Genomic DNA, 24,732 nt, shown 5'->3' with positions numbered 1-24,732 from the left:
CACTTACCCTCTGGTTCCTTTCCTCTTATTCTACTGATCTCCTTTTGATTTTCATGAGATCCCCCACCCCCACTTTCTTTTTTTTTCTCCACATTTTTTATTGTTGCATTATAGTTGTACATATTGATGGGATTTGTTGTTCAATTTCCCTCCCCTTTCTTTTCCTTTTTCTCTCACATATGGGAGAAAACACATGACCATTGACCTTCTGAGTTTGCCTTATTTAATGTAATACTTTCAAGTTCCATCCATTTTCCTGCAAATGATATAATTTCATTTTTATTTGAGTGAATAAAACTCCATTGTGGGGCTGGGGATGTGGCTCAAGAGGTAGCGCGCTCGCCTGGCATGTGTGCGGCCCGGGTTCGATCCTCAGCACCACATACAAACAAAGATGTTGTGTCCGCCGAAAACAAAAATAAAAAAAAAACAAAACTCCATTGTGTTCATATACCACATTTTGTCTGTTGATGGGCACCTAGGCTGATTTCACAGTTGGGCTGTTGTGAATTGTATTACCATAATCATGGGTATGCATGTATTTCTGTGGTACATTAACTTTAATTCTTTAGGATAAATACCAAAGAGTGGTCTAGCTGGGTCATATGGTGGTTCCATTCCTAGTCTTTTAAGGAACCTCCATGCAGATTTCCATAGTGGTTGTATTCATTTACAATCCCACCGAGAGTGTAAAAGTGTTTCTTTTTCTCCACATCCTCTCCAGCATTTATTATTGTTCGTATTCTTGATGACTGCCATTCTGATTTGTGGAGATGAAATCTCAGTGTAGTTTTGCTTTTCCTGACTACTAATGATGTTGAACATTTTCTTATGTATTTTTTTTGCCATTTGTATTTTTTCTTTTGAGAAATATCTAATTCATTTGCCCATTAATTGTTTTTTTTTTTTGGGGGGGGTGTTTAGTTTTTTGAGTTCTTTATATGTTCTAGATAATAATTCTCTATCAGAAGAGTAGCTAGCAAAGATTTTCTCCCCTTCTGTAGGATCTCTCTTCACATTCTTAATTATTTCCTTTGTTGTGCAGAAGCTTTTTAATTTGATACCATCCCATTTATTAACTCTTGGCATTATTTTCTGAGCTTTAGAAAGTTACTGTCTGTGCCTATATGCTGGAGTGTTGACCTTATTATTATTTTTTCTTTTTAGGAGTTGCATATTCTTTTGTGGTCTAAATTCCTAGGTCTTTGACCTATTTCGCGTTGATTTTTTAAAAAAAATATTTTTAGTTTTAGATGAACACAATCCCTTTATTTTATTTATGTATTTTTATATGATGCTGAGGATCAAACCCAGTGCCTCACAGGTGCTAGGCAAGGGCTCTACCACTGAGCTACAACCCCAGCTCCTGTAGTTGATTTTTGTGCAGGTTGAGAGAGAAAGGTCTCTTTTCATTCTTTTACATATGGTAAACCAGTTTTCACAGCAGTATTTATTAAAGAGGCTGTCTTTTCTCCAGAGTGTGTTTTTGGTAGGATCAGATCGTTGTATCTGTGTGGATTTGTTTCTGTCTTTGTCCAGAACCAGAAGTGAGTGTCACAGTAGGCCAAGGGCAAGTAGGCTGAAACAAAGGGAGTTTTAAGGGAAAACATGAGGCCTCTAGAAACTGTCTGTTTTTATGCCAGTACCACACAGTTTTTGTGACTATAGCTCTGTACTATAATTTTAAGTTGGGTATTGTGATGCCTCCAGCATTGCCTTTTTTGACTAAGAATTGCTTTGACTATTCTGGGTCTTTATTCCAAATGAATTTTAGGACTTTTTTTCTAGTTCTGTGAAAAATATCATTGGTATTGTGATGGGGACTGCATTGAATGTGTATATTGCTTTTGGTAATATGGCCATTTCAATAATATTAATTCTGCCCATCCATGAACATGGGAGGTCTTTCCGTATTTTGGGGTCTTCAATTTTTTTCTTCAGTATTCTGTAGTTTTCATCGTAGAGGTCTTTCATCTCTTTGGTTAGAGGTATTTCTAGGTGGTGTTTTTTTTTGAGTTTATTGTGGATGGGGTTGTTTTTCTGATTTCTTAGCAGATTTGTTGTTGGTATGTACAAAATCTGTTGATTTTTTTTTTTTTTGTATGTTGATTTTGTAACTTACTGTTCTTTAAATGCCCCATAATAACTGGAATTATTTAATCATTTATAAGAATGATACTAGTATCTGCTCTATAGGTTGTTAAGAAGTGCTATGTAAATGTTAGCTGTATTATTTCTTAGGTCACCTCCCTGGGAGGCTTCCTGAGTTCATGTGGCTTGTCCTTATCTGTGCCTGTACTATAATTTTAAGTACTATAATTCATTCATTATGAATGAATCCTAGATCTCTGTCTTCAGCCCAGGCTTGTATATTCAGCTGGTCATAATCGCTTGGCTGGCCTGCAGGCACAGATTTTGACTTTACCTACTCCTCTCTCTTCCCCAGGTGTAATTACTTAGCATACTGGCAGGGCTGTAGCTTTAGTCAGTGAGTTATCTATGTGAACAGCTGCCTGGATATCTCAGGGACTCCTCAGGATAATGTTTGTAACTTTATCTCATCTCCCTTATCTCTCCACTCTTTTATTATTTTAATAAATACATGCTATTGAGCCTTACTTCAGGTCTTTATTGTCTTTGGTGTGTGACCTTATTGTGGTCCCCATCAATCTCTCCTTTCTCTTGTGTATCCTTTCCTTAGGTCCTGAGTTTAATTTTCTTCAAGATAAATATGCAGTCAGTCTCTGTTTAAAAACCTCCACTAGGCATTAGGTCTCCCTCCTTCCCTCTCTTCTGTTTTTCTTTCTGAGGCAGATCACATAGCTACACCCCTGGCTTAGCTCTTTTTTTTTTTTTTTTCCCCTAAGTTCCAAACTTCTTAAAATAGTTCTTAAGGGCCCTTGCCCTTTCATACCCTGTGCTTAGCCTTATAGCTTCTCTTCCTTGGAGAAGTAACCTAAACTTTCCCTCCTTCAGGAAACCTTTCCTCATCGCCCCTAGGCTCCTTGGGAATAGACTGGTGTTCCCTTCACACTCTACACCTCTGTCGCTGTCCAGTAATACCAGCAGGTGTGATAATTATGTTTTATGTCTTTCTCCCATTAGTTCCTCAGTCTTTGAGAGCACAGGTTGTTGTAAACATCTTTGTATGCCACACCTGGCTTATGTTAGCTCTCAAGGAAGTGTTTGAGTTAAGGAGTCTAGCACCAGGGCCTGCGCTTTATGGTATGTTTTTCATAGAGTGCTCACTAACTTTCATCCTGTTTTAATGCCTCAAAAACTTCTATTCCTTCTTTGAACTCCACTCGGATGCTACCTTCTCCCTGAGGTCTTGTTTTGACTTTCTTAAATTGTTAATTATGACTTCTTTCAGCACATTTTGTGTTTGTGTGCAAGAATAGAGAGGTGTAGGCCTCTGAAGTATTACAACATATTTATCTAATATCACCGAAGATTATGGTGCTTAATATGTGTGAATTTTTCAGTTGATTGATACATACCTTTTAAATGTTAGAACTTTAAAAAAAAAAAAATTCAGGGCTGGGGATGTGGCTCAAGTGGTAGCGCGCTCGCCTGGCATGCGTGCGGCCCGGGTTCGATCCTCAGCACCACATACAAACAAAGATGTTGTGTCTGCCGAAAACTAAAAAATAAATATTAAAAAATTCTCTCTTTCTCTCTCTCTCTCTTTAAAAAAATAATAATTTCAATGCAAATGAAAAATTTCCCCTTGCATTCTGTTTAAACTACCATAGCCTTTTTCTGATGTCCAACGTCAGTAAGCGTAGACTTCAGCTCAGGTCTGCCTTATTACACTGATGTGTTGGGAAACTAAACTTTTTGAAAATATTTTTTAGTTATACATGGACACAATCTTTATTTTGCTTATTTATTTATTTTTGTGTGGTGCTGAGGATCGAACCCAGTGCCTTACATGTACGAGGCAAGCGCTCTGCCACTGAGCTATAACCCCAGCCCGGGAAACTAAACTTTGGTCCTACATTAAAAGGCCTGTTCTCTCTCTTTAAGTGCTGGTTCCTATTTTTAAAGTGTTCTTTCTTTCTTTGTTGTCTTCTGTAGTTGTGCTTCTGGCAGTCACTACTTTTTTCTATTTGAAAATGAGGACAGGATTACTCACCTTGAAAGATTATTATTAGGAATAGAGGAGATAATCTATACAAAGGATTTTTTCATACAGTTTAGCAGACAGTAAGTGTTCTCTAAAGAGAACTTATTAACAGTTCTCATTTATTCTAATTGTTTGAATTGTTTCAGTAGGAAAAAAAAAATCTCAAGTTTGAGAGATCTTCCAGTGGAGTAAGGGACATGACATTTGCCAATAGACAAACTGTAGGGATGGGTCCTGAATGGCTGATGTTGATGGAAGTCTTAAGCTTTAGAACAGATCATTTAAAATTATATACATATAATTTAAATCCCAGACTCAGCAATATCCTTATTAATTGTTCTGTTTGTGTGTTTATTTAAAATTTTTTTTCCTTAGTTGTAGTTGGACACAATACCTTAATTTTATTTATTTCTTTTTATGTGGTGCTGAGGATCCAACCCAGCCAGCACCTCTCACATGCAAGGTGAGCACTCTACCACTGAGCCACAACCCAGCCCTTGTGTGTTTATTTATTTATTTATTTTGTGGTGCTGGGGATTGAATCCAGGACCTTGTGCATATGAAGCAAGCACTCAACCAACTGAGCTAGATTCCCAGCCCCTGTGTGTTTATTTTTGAGCTGGGGTCTTGTGGTGTTTCCCTGGCTGTCTTTTGAACTCCTGAGCTTAGGTGATTTGCCTGCCTCAGGCTTCCAGGTAGCTGGGATACAGCCATGGCCCACCACACCTAGCCAGTTGTTGTAGGGTTGTAGTTTTTAGTGTTAGCATATAAAGTTACAAAGAAGTACAGAGTGTCAAGCTCTAGCTTACACCAACGTTTGAATGATGGCTCCAGGAACTTGTGGTGAGCAATCTGGTTTCATGTTCTTACTGTATGTGAAAATATTTGGTAACTATTTGTGAATTAGTTCATCAAACTGTATGAAGTGCAGAATGTGTTCCAGATACATTTTTAGGTATTTGTTTAAAAATGGTGAACAAGAGAAAATTCTTTTTAAGGGGATTACAGTCCTTTGGGGTAGATAGGAAAGAAATAGTATAATGTAATTTGTACACAAGTGCCCTGAAGAAAAATTAAGCAGTGTGAGGGGGTAGAAGAGGAGCAGAATTCCAGGGCATTAATTTTATTTTTATTTATTTATTTATTTATCTATCTATCTATCTATTTATTTATTTATTTTGTGGTACTGGGATTAGCACACATCTATATCTACCCCCTTTTATTTTTATGTTTTCATTTTGAGACATGGTCTTTCTAAGTTGCTTAGGGCCTCTCTAAGTTGCTGAGGCTGACCTTGAACTTGGAATCCTTCTGCCCCAGTCTCCTGAATGACTGGGATTCCTAGCCCACTTGGCTCAGGGTGTTCATTTCAGATAGGGTAAAGAAGGAAGTCCAGCGGAGGGGACAGTTATAGAGAACTTGAATGAAGTGAAGGGGAAAGCCTTGAGGGCAGCCTCTGGGGCTTCTTCAGGAATGTTCCCCCCCTCGCCCCCCCCCACCGAAAGAAAGGCCTCTGAGTGGGGAGCACAGCTAGTTCAGAAACAGCAGAGGGCTGGGATGTAGCTCAGTGGCAGAGCACTTGCCTAGCATGCCTGAGGCCCTGAATTCAACCCCAAGCACTGAGCAAAAAAAAAAAAAATCCTGTGTTTGAAGGGTTTTAGGTAAGGACAGGACTTAGTCCACTTTAATCTTTTAAAAAGATTCTGTTGGTTTAACAACAAGGCCCCCCCCCCAAAACAAAACAAAACAAAACAAAACAAAACAAAAAAAACCCCACAACACTAATTGAGTGTGGTGGCACATGCCTGTAATACCAGTGGTTTTAAAAATGCTTGGTCTTCTGAAATCTTTCTTTCCTTTAGTCTTTTTACAGGACTGTCTTTCAGTGATTTAGCTTTTTTTTTTTTTTTTTTTAAGAAAGAGAGAATTCCAATATTTATTCTTTAGTTTTTGGCGGACACAACATCTTTATTTGTATGTGGTGCTGAGGATCGAACCCGGGCCGCACGCATGCCAGGCTAGCACGCAATCGCTTGAGCCACATCCCCAGCCCCAGTGATTTAGCTTTTGACATGGTTTTTTCTAGAGTAGATTGATTGTTCCTAATTTTAACCATCATGGTTTCCTTTAATGTTTTATTTTTCTACAGGATACCCAGGTTTAATATTTTTGTGTGTGTCGGTTAAACAGCATTTGTCTATCAAACTTTTTTTAGGTTTTTTCTTTTCTTTTTTTTTTTTTTACTTTTTAATGAGCACGTCTAATCAATATAGGATAACAGCCAGAGAAAAATAATAATTTATTTTATTTTTTATTGTTTTTCTAAATTTTTTTTTTAGTTGTTGATAGAACTTTATTTTTATTTATTTATATGTGGTGCTGAGAACCCAGTCCAGTGCCTCACACATGCTGGGCAAACCCTCCACCACTGAGCTACAACCCCAGCCCCAATAATATTATTTTAGATAGCATATATAACTTTTCTATGTAATAAAAGTATAATTGTCTTTTTCACTTAATGAAGTGCTTGAAATAGATTGTGAATACTCTCTGGAGTCTAGGGGATCCCCCACCATCAATTAAGAACAATTGTAGGGGACTGGGATTGTGGCTCAGTGGTAGACCACTCGCTTAGCGTGTGCGAGACCCTGGGTTCAATCCTCAGCACCACATAAAAATAAATAAATAAAACAAAGGTATTGTGTAAAAGAACAATTGTAGGACACATGAAGCTATTAACAGTGAAGATGATGCGCATTGGCATCCTCCCAGCATGTTTTCCTCTTGGTTCTGCAAGTTTAGGATAATTGGTTTATGGAATGTTTGATACATTCACTTCCTCTCCTAATGCATTCCTGTTGTGCCCCAGGTACTTTCCACGAGATTTTGGAAATTCAAGGAGAAAATTCCATAGTCCCTGTTTGACAAATTTAGGCTTATTGTGAGGGATAGTATGACACTGACAGATGGAGAGTGCAGTGGAGCTACAGAGGGGGTGAGATGAGAGTTGGTGGAGGAGACTTGAGCAGAGGTAGTGGGTTGGAGGCAGGCTAGTGGTAGATGGTAGGCTGTAGAATCTGATAGATTTTGTTGTGAATTCCAGTTCTGAAGTTATAGAATTATTATTTTTTAACAGTCAGTAAATATTTAAGGAATTTCTCATGTTGTGATTCTTTCTCTGCCCCTCAAGGTCACTGTAGTTCCTCTGATGCTGAAGTTTGAGATTTATCTTTAAGATAGTCCTTTTTAAAAAGTATCGATGCTAGATTCAATTGTTCCATCAGCCTGCAGTTTTAAAATTTGGATTTCTTTTGTTTCTATTTGAATTATGCACATAGATCATGATGATTTCAAAGTTCCCCATCAATCTCTGGGATCAACTTTCTTCAAGAAGCTGACCTCAGGATCACTTTTTAGGGTTGATGGATCTGCCTAGTTTTGTTTGTTTTAGTACCAGGTGTACTTAGCCACTGAGCCACATCCTCAGCCCTTTTAAAAAAAAAATTATTTAGAAACAAGGCCTCGCTGAGTTGCTTAGGGCCTCGCTGAGTTGCTTAGGGCCTCGCTGAGTTGCTTAGGGCCTCGCTGAGTTGCTGAGGCTGGCTTGGAACTCAGGATCCTCCTGCCTCAGTCTTCCATGCTGCTGGGATTACAGGTGTGTGCCACTGTGGCCTGGCTGCCATGTTCTTAATTGCCACTCTGATCCATCATACTCAGAAACAGTATAGATCTGTGGGATATACCAATGCCTAAGATTAAAAAAATTTTTTTAGGTCTTTATAGTTTTTGTTAACTGTCTTATAATTCCATCCCACATATTCATGTGAGTAAAGCAAAACGACAAAGTTACTGTATGAGTGTTTTCAATAGATGTGTGGCTACAGGAGAAGCCCTCTTGGGAGAGATCACAAAACTGTTGGAAAATTATGACTTGGGATATATATATTAATCTAGCATTGGTACTTTTTCAAAAGGATTATCTTAAAGATAAATTTCAAACTTCAGCATCAGAGGAACTACGGTGACCTTGACGGGCAGTGAAAGAATTACAACATGTGAAATTCCTTAAATATTTATTGACTGTTAAAAAATAATTATTCTATAACTGCAGAACTGGAATTCAAATATATATATACACACACACACATACGTACATACATATATAATATATATTAAAATACCTCCCTAAACTACATTTTTCTCATCTTTAAAATGAGGAGAGTATTTATCTAAGGTTGTAAATATTGAGAAAATATAAAGGACTTAGCAGCACAGTTCTTGGGAGGTACATAGGTGCCCCTTCAATCAGTGCTCTTGTTGATGACATTACCACTGCTGTTACTTACTACTGATATATTGACTTTACATACTTAATGCATGTAAAGCATGTAAACATGCCGAATTGGCTGTTGTTAGTCTGAGAAACATTGCACTATGCTGTATTCTCTCATAGGGCTCTGGTAATAGACTTTAATCTCGCATTTATTTTTCAGTTTTCTTACATTACTGTCTTTTGTATTTTAATCTTTTACTAATATCTTTAAAGAGTGCCTTTTAAAAACATATCTATTTTTTGTAGTGCTGGGGCTCAAACCCAGGGTCTTTCACTAAGCATGCTTCCCCTGAACTAGAGTGCCCAGCAAGAGTGCCTATTTTTAATTCCACATTATCTGTTGTAAAATTATTTCCTTTTTGAAACATCTTGTTTCCCTTTACATCTATTTTGGTTTTCTTTCGTGATTTCTGCACCAGAGATTAGTTTTCAGTTCTCGCTTCTCTACTCATTTCTGTTTGAGGATTAGATGCTCCATGGCTTCCTCTACCATGGTAACACAGATGACTTTTAAGTCTCTACCAGTAGCCCTGGCCAGATCTTTTCTAGGTTCCTCTTAATCAAATATTATTGTTCTTCAGAAATTTCTTTGACATATTCATCTACTGTTTTGCATTCTTTTTCATTTGTATGATTTCAGAAAAAATTAAAAGGGAACTGATCCAGAGTTGTTAGATTTTTATGTTGCCAAACAGTGACAGCTGAAAAAGCAACTAAACTCACCATTTGCTATATTCTATCATTTCATACACAAAAGACATCTTTAAAAGTTTAGGAAGACCATGAACCCAGAATTTAAATATATGTGACTTTAAAAATAATGTAATGAGGGGCTGGGGTGTACCTTGGTGGTAGAAGGCAGTCTTAAGTGCTAGGTTGGATCTCTAGCATCCCCTCTCCTCCACCAAATTGAAAATTGAACCCGGGGCTTCATACATGCTAGGCAAGCACTCTACTACTGAGCCATAAACCCTAGCCCTACTTTTTTAAAAATTCTTTTTAAAAAATTTGTTTTAGGGGCTGGGATTGTGGCTCGGTGGGTAGAGTGAGTGCTTGCCTAGCATGCATGAGGCACTGGATTCGATCCTCAGCACCACATAAATGTAAAATAAAGATATTGTGTCCACTTAAAACTAAAAAATAAATATTTAAAAAAGTTTGTTTTAATTAGTTATTCATGCCAGTAGAATGCACTTCAATAAATCATATATGGGTGGAATATAATTTCTCATTCTTCTGGTTGTACATGATGTAAAATCCCACCGGTCATATAGTTATGTATGTACATAGGATGATAATATCTGATACCATTTTTATTCTGATCTTTCCAAAATTTGACTTTGACCATGTTTTCAGTACTTAAAATTCTCCCCACTGCCTTCCTAAAAAATTCAAATTTTGTAGGCTTTCCTAGTTTGACTCCTCTCAATCCTAATCTTTTTCCTCATATCACTTTGTTATCAACCTTTTTTTTTTTTTAATAGTTGCATTTGTAGTTTGGATCTCACTAATGCCACTTCACATCTGGCTCTTATTTATAGACTTTGTGGTCTTGGGCAAGTTACTGTAATTAGAAGAAAAGTAGCCTCTTGTACACTAGGGCTTCCCTGACACTTCAGCTAGGCCTTGGTGTTACTATGAGCCAACCTGGCACTTAATAGCTAAGTCCTTTTGGTATTCTTCTGTTGAACACAAACAATTTCTCTGAACACCAACATTAGATAAGATCATCTGGTGACCTTGATGTATCAAGACAAAACCAAGGTTATGCATTAATCATGTCTGAACACAGAGGAAACTAAACATTGCTAAGTTATAAAAGATGAAACATCCCCCTTTCCAGGCTAATGTGAATGATTGTGCTGCTTTACCAATTAACAGTGGTACCGGCTTGTCTGCAGTTTTGTTTTCCATAGTATCCAGTTACCTGCAGCCAACCATAGTTTTCAAATAAAAACAGTTCGTAAGTTTTAAACTGTACACCATTCTTCGTATTCTTGATGAAATCTTGAGCCATACCATCCTTTGTTGCCTGGAACATGAATTATCTCTTTCCAGAGTATCCACCATGTGTATGTTACCTACTTAATAGTCACTTAGTAGCCATCTTGGTTATCAGATTCACTTTTGTTCAGGTGACCTTTACTTAATAATCCCCAAATGCAAACTTTTATTATAGTATATTGTCCTATTTTGTTATTACTGTTGTTAAATCTCTTATTATACCTAATTAAAAAAAATTTTTTTTGGTTGTTGATGGACCTTTAATTTATTTATCTGTGGTGCTTAGAAGTGAACCAAGTGCCTCAGGGAAGAGTGCTTGCCAGGGAAGCACTCTACCACTGAGCTACAACCCCAGCTCTTACAATACCTAATTTATAAATTAAACTTTATGTGTGTATAGGAAAAAACAAAATATGAATAGTTTGATAATGTCCCTGATTTCAGGCATTCTCTGGGGGGGCGTCTTAGACTGTATCCATTGTAGATAAGGGGGGACTTCTGTTCAGCTGCACTCTGTTTGCGTCTACTAACTGTAGAATTGTCTTTGCTTTCTGACAGTACCTGAGCCAGAGTAAACCCTTGTGCCCTGGGACTCTTCAAAACTATCCAGCCAGATTCCACTTCTGATCTTCTAATTTCCTATTGTAGGCCTTCCTAATAACTCAGCTTGTTCAGCTGCCGTTGTGTTCCTGTATGGGTGGAGGGCACTGATGGTAATACTTCTTGAGCCTTTGTTTTTTCATATTAGAGGTAATAACATTTTTTTCCCCCAGAATTGTTATGAAGATTAAATGAGACAACCTAAAGCACACAGTAGGGGCTTTCCATGGAGTAGACAACAAAGTCTAGTCTCATTCTCTAGTGGTCTGCTTCAGTTATGGTCCCCTGAACAGGGCTTCTAAAGGTCTTGATTTAACCCTTTCTCACACATGGAGTGTTATGTTCTCATCCTTCAAGACTCAGTCCCCAAATACCTTCTTTTCTGTGAGACTTTTATGTCTTTTTCTGATATCTCCGGACTTTGAACTTCCGAGTTATTGTTTTTACCATGGATTGATTATCAATTATACTCTATCTGTGGCATCTTTGTAGCTGTACTTTGCTGTTTAATTTTTGATTTTTCATATACTTGGTGCCTGTTTGTTCAACTAAACTATTCATAGGATCTAATTTCTTCAAGTTTGTTACAGTATTTTATACTCATGATTAAATGTGATTAAAGGAAAACACAAGGAAGACCATATCATCAGTTGTCACATCTCTTATGGTTTTATTCTGAAATTCACCTAAGTCAGATGCTTAGTTCAAAGCTTTTATTTTATAATTTTTAAAAAATTGTATTAGTTGTAGTTGGACACAATACCTTTATTTTTATGTGGTGCCGGGGATCAAGCCCAGGGCCTTGCCCAAGCCAGGCAAGTGCTCCACCACTGAGCCACAACTCCAGCCCCTTGTTTTATAATTTTTAATTCTTTTTTGTGTATGTGATTTTGGGAATGGAACCCAGGGCCTAGTGTGTGCTAGGCAAGCACTGTACCACTAAGCTATATCACTCCATATTAAAAAATTTTTAATTGACACATAATGATTGTATATTATTTATAGGTTACCATGATATTTCAATACATGTATAAAGTGTGAAGTGATCAAATCAGGCTGAATAGCTTATTCATCATCTCAATCATGTATCACTTCTTTGTGTTGGGAACATTCAGAACCTGTTCTTCTAGCCATTGCTTAAAGCTTTTTACATCTTCTTTTCCTAGCAAATCAATGGTGGATAAAGAGAAGATGTCTGTAAGAAACCGGCTATCCAAGTCCAATGAAAACTCTGAGAAAGATGAAGACCAGAAAAACCCTACAAAGGAGTCCCTAGAGACTCATAGAAATGGTGAGGCTTTACATTTTTTGGGATGAATTAATGAAATAATAAATTCAGTGTTCCAGAGTAGGGATTACAATTTTATTTGTTTTTTCTCTATTATAAATGAATATTAATAGTTTTTATATCTGGTAACAAAGAGTCACCTAACCTACTAATAATTATTGGGTATCCTGTTATATGTTGGGGTATAATAGTGAGCAATACTGATGTTTGCCCCTTAGAGCTCCAAGTTAAGTGAATGGCAACCCCCCCCCCCCGCAAAATCACACACATAAGTAGATCATTAAAAATAACTGATACTATCAAAATTACTAATTACTCTCATAATAGATATAATGAGTAAAACTAGTAATTAGCAGAGTACCTAATCTAGGTCTATACTGAGTTATAAATCTTAGGAGTGAGGGAGAAATTAGGAAGTTCTATTTAAAAAAAAAAAAATTTTTTTTTTTTTTTTTTTTTTACTTAGTTCTTATATCCAAGTTTGCTAAGTACTTGAATACAAAGAGGAGTATAACACAGTGCTTGTTAAAGTAAAGGCTTATGATTAAGAATGGTAGACTTGTAAATGTAACTCTGATGATGTAACTCTGATGTCATCTGTTACGTCAGGATATTTGTTTTTGCAGTGACATTTGTATAGGTTAGATTTCAACACGGATTTGATATTTGACCCTTGTTTGGTTAACAAATAGGGTAAAACTTTCTGATATTGTCTTTGGCATCTTGAGACATTTTATAAAAGTACATTATTTTGTTTTTCCTACTTTAATTTTCAATATCAGTAGCTGGATTCCACTGGAATGTAAGTGTTGCTGTTTAAGTTGACATAATGAAGTTTAAAAAACATTTTTTACATTTATTTATTTTTATGTGGTGTTGATAATCAAACCAGGGCCTCATACATGCTAGACAAGTGCTCTACCACTGAGCCACAACTTGAGCCCCTTAAATTGCTGCATATTCTAATGTTATATAAAAAATGAAATTTATACAACGAAGGAGGAGTTAATATTGGGGAGAAACATTCTGAAGAAAGACAAATAATGAAGATCATTGAATTGGTAACTTATTTACTCATTCAATTTATATACTTGTTAAATAAAAACCCACTGTAGACAGTAAATGCAGGTCTGTAGGTTATGTTTTCCAAACTCCTCCTTTAGGATCTCAGGAGAAATATACAAACAAAAGATTATAATACATAGCAGGGGTATGGGAGCACGGGTAGGGTAGAGGGAACTTTTGCAGAGGAAGTCAATATTTGAGCTGAGGGTGTAGCTCAGTGCGTGGTAGAGCACTTGTCTAAGCCCAACCATCCTGTGGACATAAAGACTAATTTTAAGTGACACTTCTAGATTACTTCTGTTTCTTCATGGAGAGCAAGGTAAAACTAGGATGAAGGTAGTTTAAGACATAATCATTCAGAGTGTTTTAGAAAATAATCAGAATTGTAAATAAATTTGAACTTCTCTAGGCAATAAAATCCTGTTAGTGCCTACACATTAGCTAATTTGATTCTTGCCACAAGTGGACAAAACATTTGCTGAAAGAACTGAAACTTGAAAAGTGGTAATTAGTTACTGCTTAGGGCTCCTTAGTCATCTTTAAAATTATAGTCACTATAAGTTCCTGACCTATCTTTATTTATTTATTTTTTTAATGCTTCATGAGTGGGATCAGAAGATGTGGGATTTTTTTTTTAAGTTGTAGATTGACACAATAACTTTATTTTATTTTTATTGACTTTTATGTGGGGTGAGGATCAAATCCAGTGCCTCATACGTGTGAGGCAAGCACTCCACCAATGAGCCACAACCTCAGCCCCAAGATATAGATCACGTGACAGTGTGCACGATGTTTAATTTTTTAAAATGTTAATTTTTTTTTAAAGAGAAATGATATTAGTTACCTTGCTTTTCTCACTGGGTTACATACATATATGTGTGTGTGTGTGTGTATTTCTCACTGGGATATAAAGATTAAATATGTTGGGCTGGGGTCGTAACTCCATGGTAGAGCACTTGCCTAGCATGTGTGAGGAACTGGGTTTGATCCTCAGCACCACATAAAAATAAAAAAAGGTATAAAAAAAGATTGCCATCATTAAAAAAAAAGATTAAAAGTGGTGACATATGAAACATAATTTATTTATTTTAAAATCTTTATTATGTGTTGCTAAGGATCAAACCAGGGCCGCATGTGTGAGAGGCAAGTGCTCTACCACTGAGCTACAACCCCAGCCCTATATACTTTATTTTTTAAAAAATGTATCTTTATTGAAGTTGTGCTTCGTGGTGTTTGTAGTTACAAGTACTGTGTTTTCTTTTAGGAGTTGTAGAGTTTCTAGTCTAATTTCTAGGTCTTTGATCCATTTTAAGTTGACTTTTGTGTAGGATGAGAGAGAGATCTAGTCTCATTTGAATAGTTAATTTTTAAAAAGAGGCCACCCTTTCCTCTGACATAGGAATAATGAAGAAAGAGGTTTACAGATAGTGAAAATTAAGAAATATAGAAGACATTTAAGAATTTGGTACCCAGAGTGAAGAACTAAAGGTTACTTAGTAGGGCTGGGACTTAAAGATACAAAAAAAATTTGTTTTGCTTTATTTTTTGTGGTGCTGGGGATTGAACCCAGGGCCTTATGCATGCGAGGCAAACACTCTACCAACTGAGCTCTATCCCCAGCCCTAAAGAGTTACTTTTGGGTAAAAGAAAATTAATTGGGTTTTTAATATTTTTCTTATTCAATTTTAATGTCATTTTCAGTGGAGTCTTCAGATATTCTTAAGTGTGAACAAACTCTCTTCTCTGTTTCCAGTTCCTATTGCTGCTAGCCAGTTTGTAATAATGGTTATCATGTTATTTATGGATAGGCAGTTTCTTTTTGGAAGTGATGTACAGGTGTGGGAATTTCTTACAACGAACGTTTCATCCTTGTCCCCTTGGTAGTTGAAAAGAGAAGTTTGCATATTCATTTATTTATGAAATACATAGCTTAATATGAAGTGACTGTCTAGTCATAGAACTGAATATAAAGTATATTCTCACAGTTGATAGAAAAATCAAATGAGCTGAACGTGGTGGTACATGCCTATAATCCCAGGGGCATGGGAGGCGGAGGCAGAAGGATTGCAAGTTTAAGGTCATCCTGGGCAACTTAGTGAGACCCTTGCTAAAAAGGGGGCCCAGTGGTAGATTGCATGCTTCTAGACACTCTCAGTTCTGTTTCATTGGCATATGTGTCCATCTTTAAAATTGATAGTGTCTTCCAACTTTGGTTTTCTTCAGGATTCTTCTATTTTGTGTCACTTGATTTTCCAGATGAATTTTAGGATCAGCTTGTCCGTTTCTACAAAGAAGCCAGCTGAAATTTTGATGAGGATTGCTTTCAATCTGTAGATAAATTGGGAAGTATTCCTATCTTAACAAGAATAAGACTTCCAATCAATGAAGATGGTATATCTTTGTGTCCATTAGGTTTTTTAAAAATTCTGTTTTCTTCATGGCATCTTTCATGCACTTCAGATACTATAAAGCTTGATGAAGTAAAATTTTTGGATATAATCTTTGACATCCTTTGCAATCTTTCCCATTTGAGGTATGGCGTTTTTTATAATTCTTGACACTGACAATTTCCCTGAGACTTTGTTTTGAACCATTGTATCTTTTCTTTTTTATACCTTTATTTTATTTATTTATTTTTATTTGGTGCTGAGGATCGAACCCAGTGCCTTCATGTGCTGGGTGAATACTCCACCATTGAGCTACAACCACAACCCTGAACAATTTTTTCTTTATGATCATTTATGTTCATCGTAAGAGTGTATAACAATAACTCCGTCCAATTTACTCTGCAGAAATTACAAGTCAGAAACATCTGTGTGGACTTGTCATCAAATTTCACCATAGTCCCATTGGTGCCCTCTCCCACTGGCTGTTTTGTTAGATCCCTTCTGTGTTTTAACCTCTAGTATTTTCCATCACTGTTTCTCTGGGCTCTATATTAGATTAAAAACTAACCAATCAACCTACGTTTTCATTTACTACTGTTTCTGCAGATGTGTTTAGTCTATACATTCCAATTGTTTAAATTTTGTGTTTTAAGAAATCTGGTGCCTTTTCAGATCTGCTTGGTTATGTAGTTTCTTGTTCCTTGTTTATATTTTCAAGTTTCACTTTTATTTCCTTATTATATTAAGCATCTTATTTTATATCCTATAACTAATAATTCTAATATCATTAGTTTTGAAGCTCTGAGTACCTTGGTTTTGCTTTCTTCTATTTCTCATTTATGTTGCCTGTTTCCTGGTGTATTTTATGATTTTTAACTACAAGTTTCTTTTTTTCTTGGACCTTTATCTGTTGTAATTCTTTAAGAACTCGGTTGATTTAAATTTTTTTTTTTTTTTTATGAATAATCTTCCAGGGAGGAATTACATTTGCATCTGTCTGGGGATACAATTTGGGTTTACTTTAAAATAAATATACTTCTTGAGGTTTTTCAGGCCACACAGATAATGTGAATTTAGGCTGCAAATCTAGTGAAGAGTAAGGGAAATCCACCCCCCTCCCGCCTCCAACAGCATTAAAAAGAGACAGGCTCATTTCCTTACTGTTCTCTTTGTTGTTTCCACCCTGTATGGTGAGGATGTAGCCGTAGGAGTCCTAAGCTGTAAGGTAGTGTCCTCCAGACTTCCCATTTTGGGCAGGACCTAGACTTCATAAGTAAAAACAGAGGACTGAGTGGCTGCCAGTTCTGAAGCTCAAGATTTGCTAGAAACCTTTGATAAGAATTCTTATGTTTCTCACATATTTCCTCTTTTTTTTTTTAATTTGTGAATTTGTGTCAGCTTGGTAATAAGTTTTAAAAGTTTTTTAGTTTTTAATATTTTCATATTATCTTAGTAATCTTAATTGTAGGATCTATTCAGGGAATCTAACATCTCATACTGTCAGAAGTGGATCTACAGCATCATGTGGATAACATAGCTGTCATCACTGTGTATATATTTAGTAGTTTTTTTTCATATTTAGTATTATTATTATGTATAAAGCTCCTTCTACTTATATTGCCCATATTGCATTTTAAAATTTTTATTTGTAAATAGACACAATACCTTTATTTTATTTATTTATCTTTATCTGGCACTAAGGATGGAAGCCAGCGCCTCACACTTGCTGGACTCCATCACTGAGCTACAACCCCAGCTCTCATGCTGTGTTCTTAAGGCTATGCCATGTTTTGTGGTTATACTGTAGTTTATACTATTTGCTTGTCCCTCAGCCTCATAATTTAAATAGTGCTGCTAGACAGCTTGTATTCATGAACTTCAAACTCACTTTTTTCCCTTCCTTTAGGTCGAATTGACATAAAACAGGTGATAGCTAAGAAGAGACAGTTGGCAGCAGAGGCAGAGGTAAGAAACTTCCTCTTTCAGAAACATAAATGCACAGTTTTTTTATAGAGTTTTATTAAGTAACAGTTTTAATGTTAAATTGTTTTAAGCATTATTTGCCTTTTTCATCAGTTGATATTATCTTGCTAAGGAACAGGAAAATAAGATCTGCCACTTTGACCTGTATAAGAATGCATATTGCCCTTTTCTTTCCTGTCCCATCCTTTTTTTTTTTTTTTTTAAGATTTTTTTTTTTAAGAGAGAAAGAGAGAGGGAGAGAGAGAGAGAGAGAGAATTTTTTTAAAATATTTATTTATTTTTTTTTTAGTTCTCGGCATACACGACATCTTTGTTTGTATGTGGTGCTGAGGATCGAACCCGGGCTGCACGCATGCCAGGCGAGCGCGCTACCGCTTGACCCACATCCCCAGCCCCTGTCCCATCCTTTACTGTCATTTTCTGGCTCTAAGTGGCAAATCTTGTTTTTTTTTTTTTTTTTAATNTAAATAGGCCTCCAATAAATATGGAGTCAACATCTAGAAGTAGATTCTCTGTCAGGGAAGTAGAAATAACAACTCAAAAAATAACAAAGTGGAGCCATATCAAGCAGGGAAAACTATTTCCTAAATCAGAATTCAGTGTACCTTCAGGAAATTCTGGGGTCAAAGAATACTTTAAAAAAAAAAATTGTAATTTAATACCATTTGTGCCTGAGTGTAAGTTGACTTCAAATCCAAGACAAACCTTTTCCAATGAGAGAAGTTTGTTAACCAATCTCAATTCATAATTATTATTATGTAGATAAAATAGACTTATTTTAGTTATTAATTTACTTACATATATATGTGTATGCACATGCCTTTATAACAAATAGTTTAGAAAAATTAAAAATATTACATAAAATAATGTGTATGAGATTATTTATATTCACTCTGATATCAGTGTCTTTATTATCAGGCTGGTTTTTCAGTTATCTCCCAAGGCTAAGGGCATAATCATTTTCCCTTTCATCTCATTTGTTTGAAACATAACACTTTCTTAGGGATGATGCTTTCACTAGAAATATTATTACAAGAACCTATTTACCACATGAAGAAATTAACCCCCATCATCCTAGAGGGTATTTGTGATGACTACACTATAACCATTCACCATATTGCTTTATAAAGTGGTATTCAAAAGACATGTTTGCTATATTTGAAATAGTAAGTCAAGACGAAGTTAATAAGAGTGTTAAATTTTATTCTTTTTTCCTGATTCCATTAAGTTAACTGTATGAGCCTCTAAAACTAAGGTGAACAAGGTCATTTGTGGAGTATGTATGTCTTTTCTGATTTGGAACTTTGTTGTTATAAGAGACTGTTAAAAGACATGATTGTTAGGCAACTTCTTATCTGAGTGATTAATTTGTAATTTTGGCTAAGAATATATTTTATATTTATTAAAAATTAAATATATTTATAAAATATATTTCATAATATAAGTCACATGTGTTCTTTTTCTTTTTTGTGGCACTGGGAATTGAACCAGGACCTTATGCATGCTAGGCAGACATTCTCTACCACTGAGCTATATCCTTAGCTTTTTTTTTTTTTCAATTCAACACCCACACATACACACTCACACATGCACATGCTTATTAGTAACTCACAAAAGCTAAATATTTTAGGGTGCAAAGTGTTCAGACATTCATAATCTGGATGAAACTACAAAGATACAAAAGAATCCAAGCTTCAGCTTCATGTCAGCTGTATCCATAGTCTTATTTTATTTTGAGACAGTCTTGCAAAGTTGCCCCGACGCTGACCTTGAACTTGGCATAGTCATGCCTCAGCCTCCTGAATAGTTGGGATTGCAGGTATATGCCATTGTGTCCAACCCATGTTCTATTTTCGAAGGTTTATTCTTATGAATTTAGTGATTAAAATAAAGAATTTTTGTTTTTATAGTTTCCTAATGTGTTTCTGACTTGTCATTCTTGTAGACAGGACAGACTCCTTGGTGTATGTCTTTTGTTCATTTTCCCCTTCCCATCAAGAACAAATAGTCCTTCCCCCCCACCCAGTGAAAACATTCTTTATTGGTGTACACACATTTCAAACTTTTACACATATCATGCAAAACTGTCTCACACTTGTCTAATTGTTCATTGTGATGATATTTTTTAAAGTTACATCGACTGTAATAGTAAAAATAATTCAGGAAAATGACTCAGTGAAATGAAAACACTGAAGCACATGTGAAAGTATTCATACATTTTGTATGCTTAATTCTAAGGTAAATCTACTTTGGAAGACTATTATATGCAAAAATGGCAGTTATATTTGTATTGTGCTCCATGTAACTGATAAGAAACCAGAAGGAAATCTGAAATAATTTTACAAGATTTGGTTATTTTTCTTTTTAAGAACACATAGTCTTTAAAAAAATATATATATAATATATATATATGTGTGTGTGTGTGTATATATATATATATATTATATTTAGTTATAATTGGACACAATACCTTTCTTTTATTTATTTTTTTATGTGGTGCTGAAGATCGAACCTAGCACCTTGCACATGCTAGGCGAGCGCTCTACCGCTGAGCCACAACCCCAGCCTTAAGAACATATAGTCTTATGCTCTATTTGTAAAGATTCAAATAGGCGAAGGATCATTCTGTCCTGTTTGTTTGCTACATGCTTTAAAACTTTAGGCACAGGCAGAGTTTGTGCCTGTGCAGGTGAGTTGGCTCATGGGCTCCATCACTGTGGGTGGGCATCTGCTTGGGAGGGAACTGGGATGTCTCCTAAGTACATCTCTGTGTTAAAATTGACTCCAGAGGAGAGAACCTATACACCAATAACAGTGGAAGAAATTGGGAAATTTATTAAAAAGCAATTCCTCACATCAGGCTCAGATGGAGTTACAGATTAAAAAAATTCTTAAGTAACGTGGATTCAGAAACTCATGCAAAGAGGCCATTGATCCTGTCATCTTCAAAACAAGATATGTAACCTCGCATTATAAGTGGTGAAATGAGGCACTGCTTGTGTGTCTACTGCCTGGCTTTGAATAGTGTACCATAATCTTTCTCTTCAGAAGACCCTCTTTCAGCAATAGCTGTAAAGAATCAAATGGATTTCCAAGCTTGTGGGGCAGATTCTTTCATGCGTTAACGTGGGAGATGATGCTGCTGGCACTTACATTTGGTCTGTGTGAGGTCCTATCTTGCCTTCGCAAAAAAATATGTCAATGCTCCAACCTTTGCTCCAGCCCTGGTGTGGCTGCAGTGCTGCTGGGATAGCTAGGATTATTGCTTCATTGGAAAGAGTTCAGATGTTGCTTCAAGACCACAAACATCAGGACAAATTTTTGAACACTTATCAAGCTTTCAAGTTGCTGAAACGGCATGGAGTTGGATAGTATTATCAAGGCTTGGTGCTCATTCTTTTTTATAATGGATTCAGCAATTTTTTTTGTGGCAGGGAAAGGGGACAGTGCGGGGACTTCCACATCCCATTAAGGTGCATCTGCCTCCTGTGATGTCCATGATGCTTATTTTTTTATTTTTTATTTTTTTAAAAAAAACCTTTATTTCACTTGTTATTTTTGTATGTGGTGCTGAGGATTGAACCTAGGATCTCGCATGTGCGAGGCGAGCGTTCTACCGCTGAGCCACAACCCCAGCCCTCCATGATGCTTATTTGACTGATGATTTTATCTGTGGTGATCTGTTGGGTGCCATCTTGTTTTTTTCCAGTTGATGTTATAAAAACCTACAAAGTCTTAGAGTGATGGGGAATTTTTGTCTTTCTCCAAGGTTTTGTTTTGCTTTCTTTTCTTTTTAATGGGACATGCCGCTCACTGATCTTTTCAGAGGTGCCCATCTGAATTACCACCAGTTCTTCATCCTTTGTGGAATAATCAGTGTCATAGAACCTTGTTAACCATGATTTTTAAAAATATAATGTTTAAGTACCATTTATCAACTGAATAGAGTTATGAAGAATGCAATTTGATCTGCTTCCTAATTGGCCCAAATACAAGTCCAGGCAACAGTGAATTAGGGGAAAAGCTGTTTTCTCTTAAATATCAACAAAAACAGATATCAAGGTTTTAATAGCAAAATAAATATTTTTCCACACAAGGTTATACACGGGTAATGGGAATTGAAATGGGAAGTTGAGGTGGGGGACAAAGAGTAGAAGGGGATGGGAAGAAAGGAAAGAATGGAGTTCCTGCAAGGATCTAAGCTAAAACTTTTTAAAGTGAATAGTCTGCTTAACTGCTTTATATATTACTGAATAAAACTAGTTTGCTCAGTTAGGAGGAATGGAAGGAAAAAGAATTGAGTGAATAAGGGAAAAGTAGCTGAGGGAAAGGTAGACACTGGTTTAACCATATTATTTGTTACTCATATTGAACAAATGGATGTGAGGGGTGCAAAGTTGTATGAGACTTGTCCCTGCGGTTAAGGGAGGGACTGGCCTGAATATAGGTATGGAGGTGGAAAACCTACACTGTGTCTTGGAAATAGCACTTGATGAGCATCTTTGTCTAGGTTGGGGTACAATGGAAAGAATAATATAATGGGGGAAATTGGGGCTGGATTGTAAAGCATGTTTTCTCTATTTTTGAATCCTTTTATGTATAGTTCTACCTCAGATTTTTCTTTAACTTCATATCTTTACCAATCAAAATAATGTACAGTTGGCCTTTAATTTCTAGTTCAAATCCATGTTTTTCTACAGTTTTCTAAACATTCCTGCTTGGGATTATTTCCTCTTTATTCTATACTCCTGAGTACGTACTTTGTATCCTTAATATATACTCTGTATTTAATAAAGAGTGCTTTATTCTGAATAAATCACTAAATTGCATTTGGTGAATTTGTAAGATAATGATTTAGATTTGTTTTAATTGGCAGTTATTTGAAATCTAGTGAGATTAAACATTCTGCCATTGATTTATTTATTTTACTTTTTTGGTGCTGGGAATTTAACCTAGGGCCATATGCATGCTAAACTACAGGGACACCCCACAACTCTGCCATTCTTTATTAATTAGAATGTTTTTTAATCAGATATAGGACCAATATTCTGATGTCTAAGCTCAAGATAACTTATTAAGATAGTTTGGAGACAATGAGATAGGGATTATTGTGATATCTTGGTATTCTAGACTGAGTAAACGGGTAGGTAGGAGAAGGGAAGTCCTATTATAAGCCAGTCTTCGTACTAGGTGCTTCACAGACATAGCCTTGTGTGTTAGCTTTTCATTGCTCTGACCAAAATACTCAACAAGAACAACTTAGAGGAGAAAAAGTTTATTTTGGCTCCCAGTTTCAGCAATGGTTGACTGACTCCATTGCTCTGGGTCCAAGGTCAGGTGAAACATCATGATGGACGAGAATGGAGGAGGAAAATTGATGTCAGCCAGGAAGCAGAGAGATGGTGAGAAACCAGGGATAAAATATATAATCCCCAGGGCATGCCCTCAGTGACCCACTTCCTCCAGCCACACCTCACCTGGCTACAGTTACCACCAAATAATGTTCACGTTATTAATCCATCAACTAGATTAATCCACTGATTAGTTTCCAGCTCTCATAATGTAATCATTTGCCTCTGCCTTAGCAGGTGTGGTAGACATCTCATGTATTAACTGTAACATCATTTTTTTTTTTAAAAGATTCTCTCTCTCTCTCTTTTTTTTGTAGATGGACACAACACAATGCCTTTATTTTTATGTGGTGCTGAGAATCGAACCCGGGTTGCACCTGTGCTAGGCGAGCGCTCTATTGCTGAGCCACAATCCCAGCCCCAAACTGTAACATCTTATTTATTAAATTATCCTAGTTTATAAGAGAGGTCTGTAATTGGTTATATTTTTGTTAGTTTTCTTTTATTGGTTAATATTTACTAGCACAAAATTAATTGAGAAGGCAGGTATGTGAACATTGTTCATAGCCATAAAATTTGCTTGTTTTTGCATATACTAATTTCTTTCTCAATATATATATTTTTTTAAACAAATGATTTTTGCACTGGAGATGTGGCTCAGTGGTGCTTGCCTAGCATGCATGAAGCCCTGGGTTTAGTCCCCAGAAAGTCAGGAATCTTTGTAGTCACTGGAATTCAGTGTCATGCTCCACCACTTGTCACACATCTTCATTAGTTGGTTGTCTCCTAATATTTAAGGTGAAGCATTGGACTAGCTGTCCACAAGGCCCTCGTTGGCACCAGTGGCTTATGTCACCGTCATGTAACTGACTAAAACTTTTTCTCAGTATTCATTGTTTCTTATTGTAAAAGGACCAGGTAGTCTACAAATCTTATTAGACAACTCTTTTAACTCCACAAACTAGAATTGTCAGATAAAATATACTATGTCAAGTTGAATTTGAATTTTAGACAGTGACTACTTTTTAAAACCATCATGCATTATTTGAAACATACCTTAGAGTTAACAAATTATTTGTTATTTACTTGAAATTCGGATTTAACTGGGTGCCTGTATTTTTATTTGCTTATTTAGCAATCTCCAAAGTATGACGATTTACATGAATAAAGGAGCCTATAAAGGAAAGGCATAAAGAACATTGTCAAGTGATGAGTAATCTCTTTAGTCAGAAGGGAAGTGGAATGAGGGAGATTATGACATTAGTGGGGTGAAATTAGTGGGGTCATACAAAATTGTGTAATAGGCCTGAGTCATGGTCTTTTGAAATCCTTAGAATTGTGTTTTAACAAGACTTAAAAGTTCTTCGAAGAGCCCAGGAGATTCAAATGATTAAGCTCCAACCAACTTATATTAATAGATAAATTAGCTTTTTTGTTTGTTTGTTTAAATGTTGTGTTAAATTGTTTGTTTTAGTTGCAAATAACAGACCACTAAGGCTTATTTAAGTATAAAAGAAAATGTATTTGAAAGGTACTAAAATATTTCCTAGAAGCCAAGGAGAAGTTGAATACTCAGCTCTGGAAGGGGTAAG

The 24,732-nt window shown here is 36.1% G+C and overlaps 1 protein-coding gene across 3 annotated transcripts in view; it reads left to right on the top strand.

The window, feature by feature from the left end:
- Soat1 (sterol O-acyltransferase 1) overlaps nucleotides 1-24,732 on the top strand; it is a 53,994-nt gene that overhangs the window by 3,157 nt on the left and 26,105 nt on the right. For all 3 annotated transcript variants that reach the window (XM_015491753.2, XM_048809943.1, XM_048809942.1), the window contains exons 2-3: nucleotides 12,233-12,357; nucleotides 17,713-17,771. In XM_015491753.2, coding sequence (XP_015347239.1) covers nucleotides 12,240-12,357; nucleotides 17,713-17,771 — 177 coding nt within the window. In that variant the 5' untranslated portion in view covers nucleotides 12,233-12,239. The remainder of the gene's footprint in view (nucleotides 1-12,232; nucleotides 12,358-17,712; nucleotides 17,772-24,732) is intronic.

Source organism: Marmota marmota, unplaced genomic scaffold, assembly GCF_001458135.2.
Source record: "Marmota marmota marmota unplaced genomic scaffold, marMar, whole genome shotgun sequence".
NCBI classification, from domain to species: Eukaryota; Metazoa; Chordata; class Mammalia; order Rodentia; family Sciuridae; genus Marmota; species Marmota marmota.
This window is presented reverse-complemented; position numbering and strand designations above follow the sequence as displayed.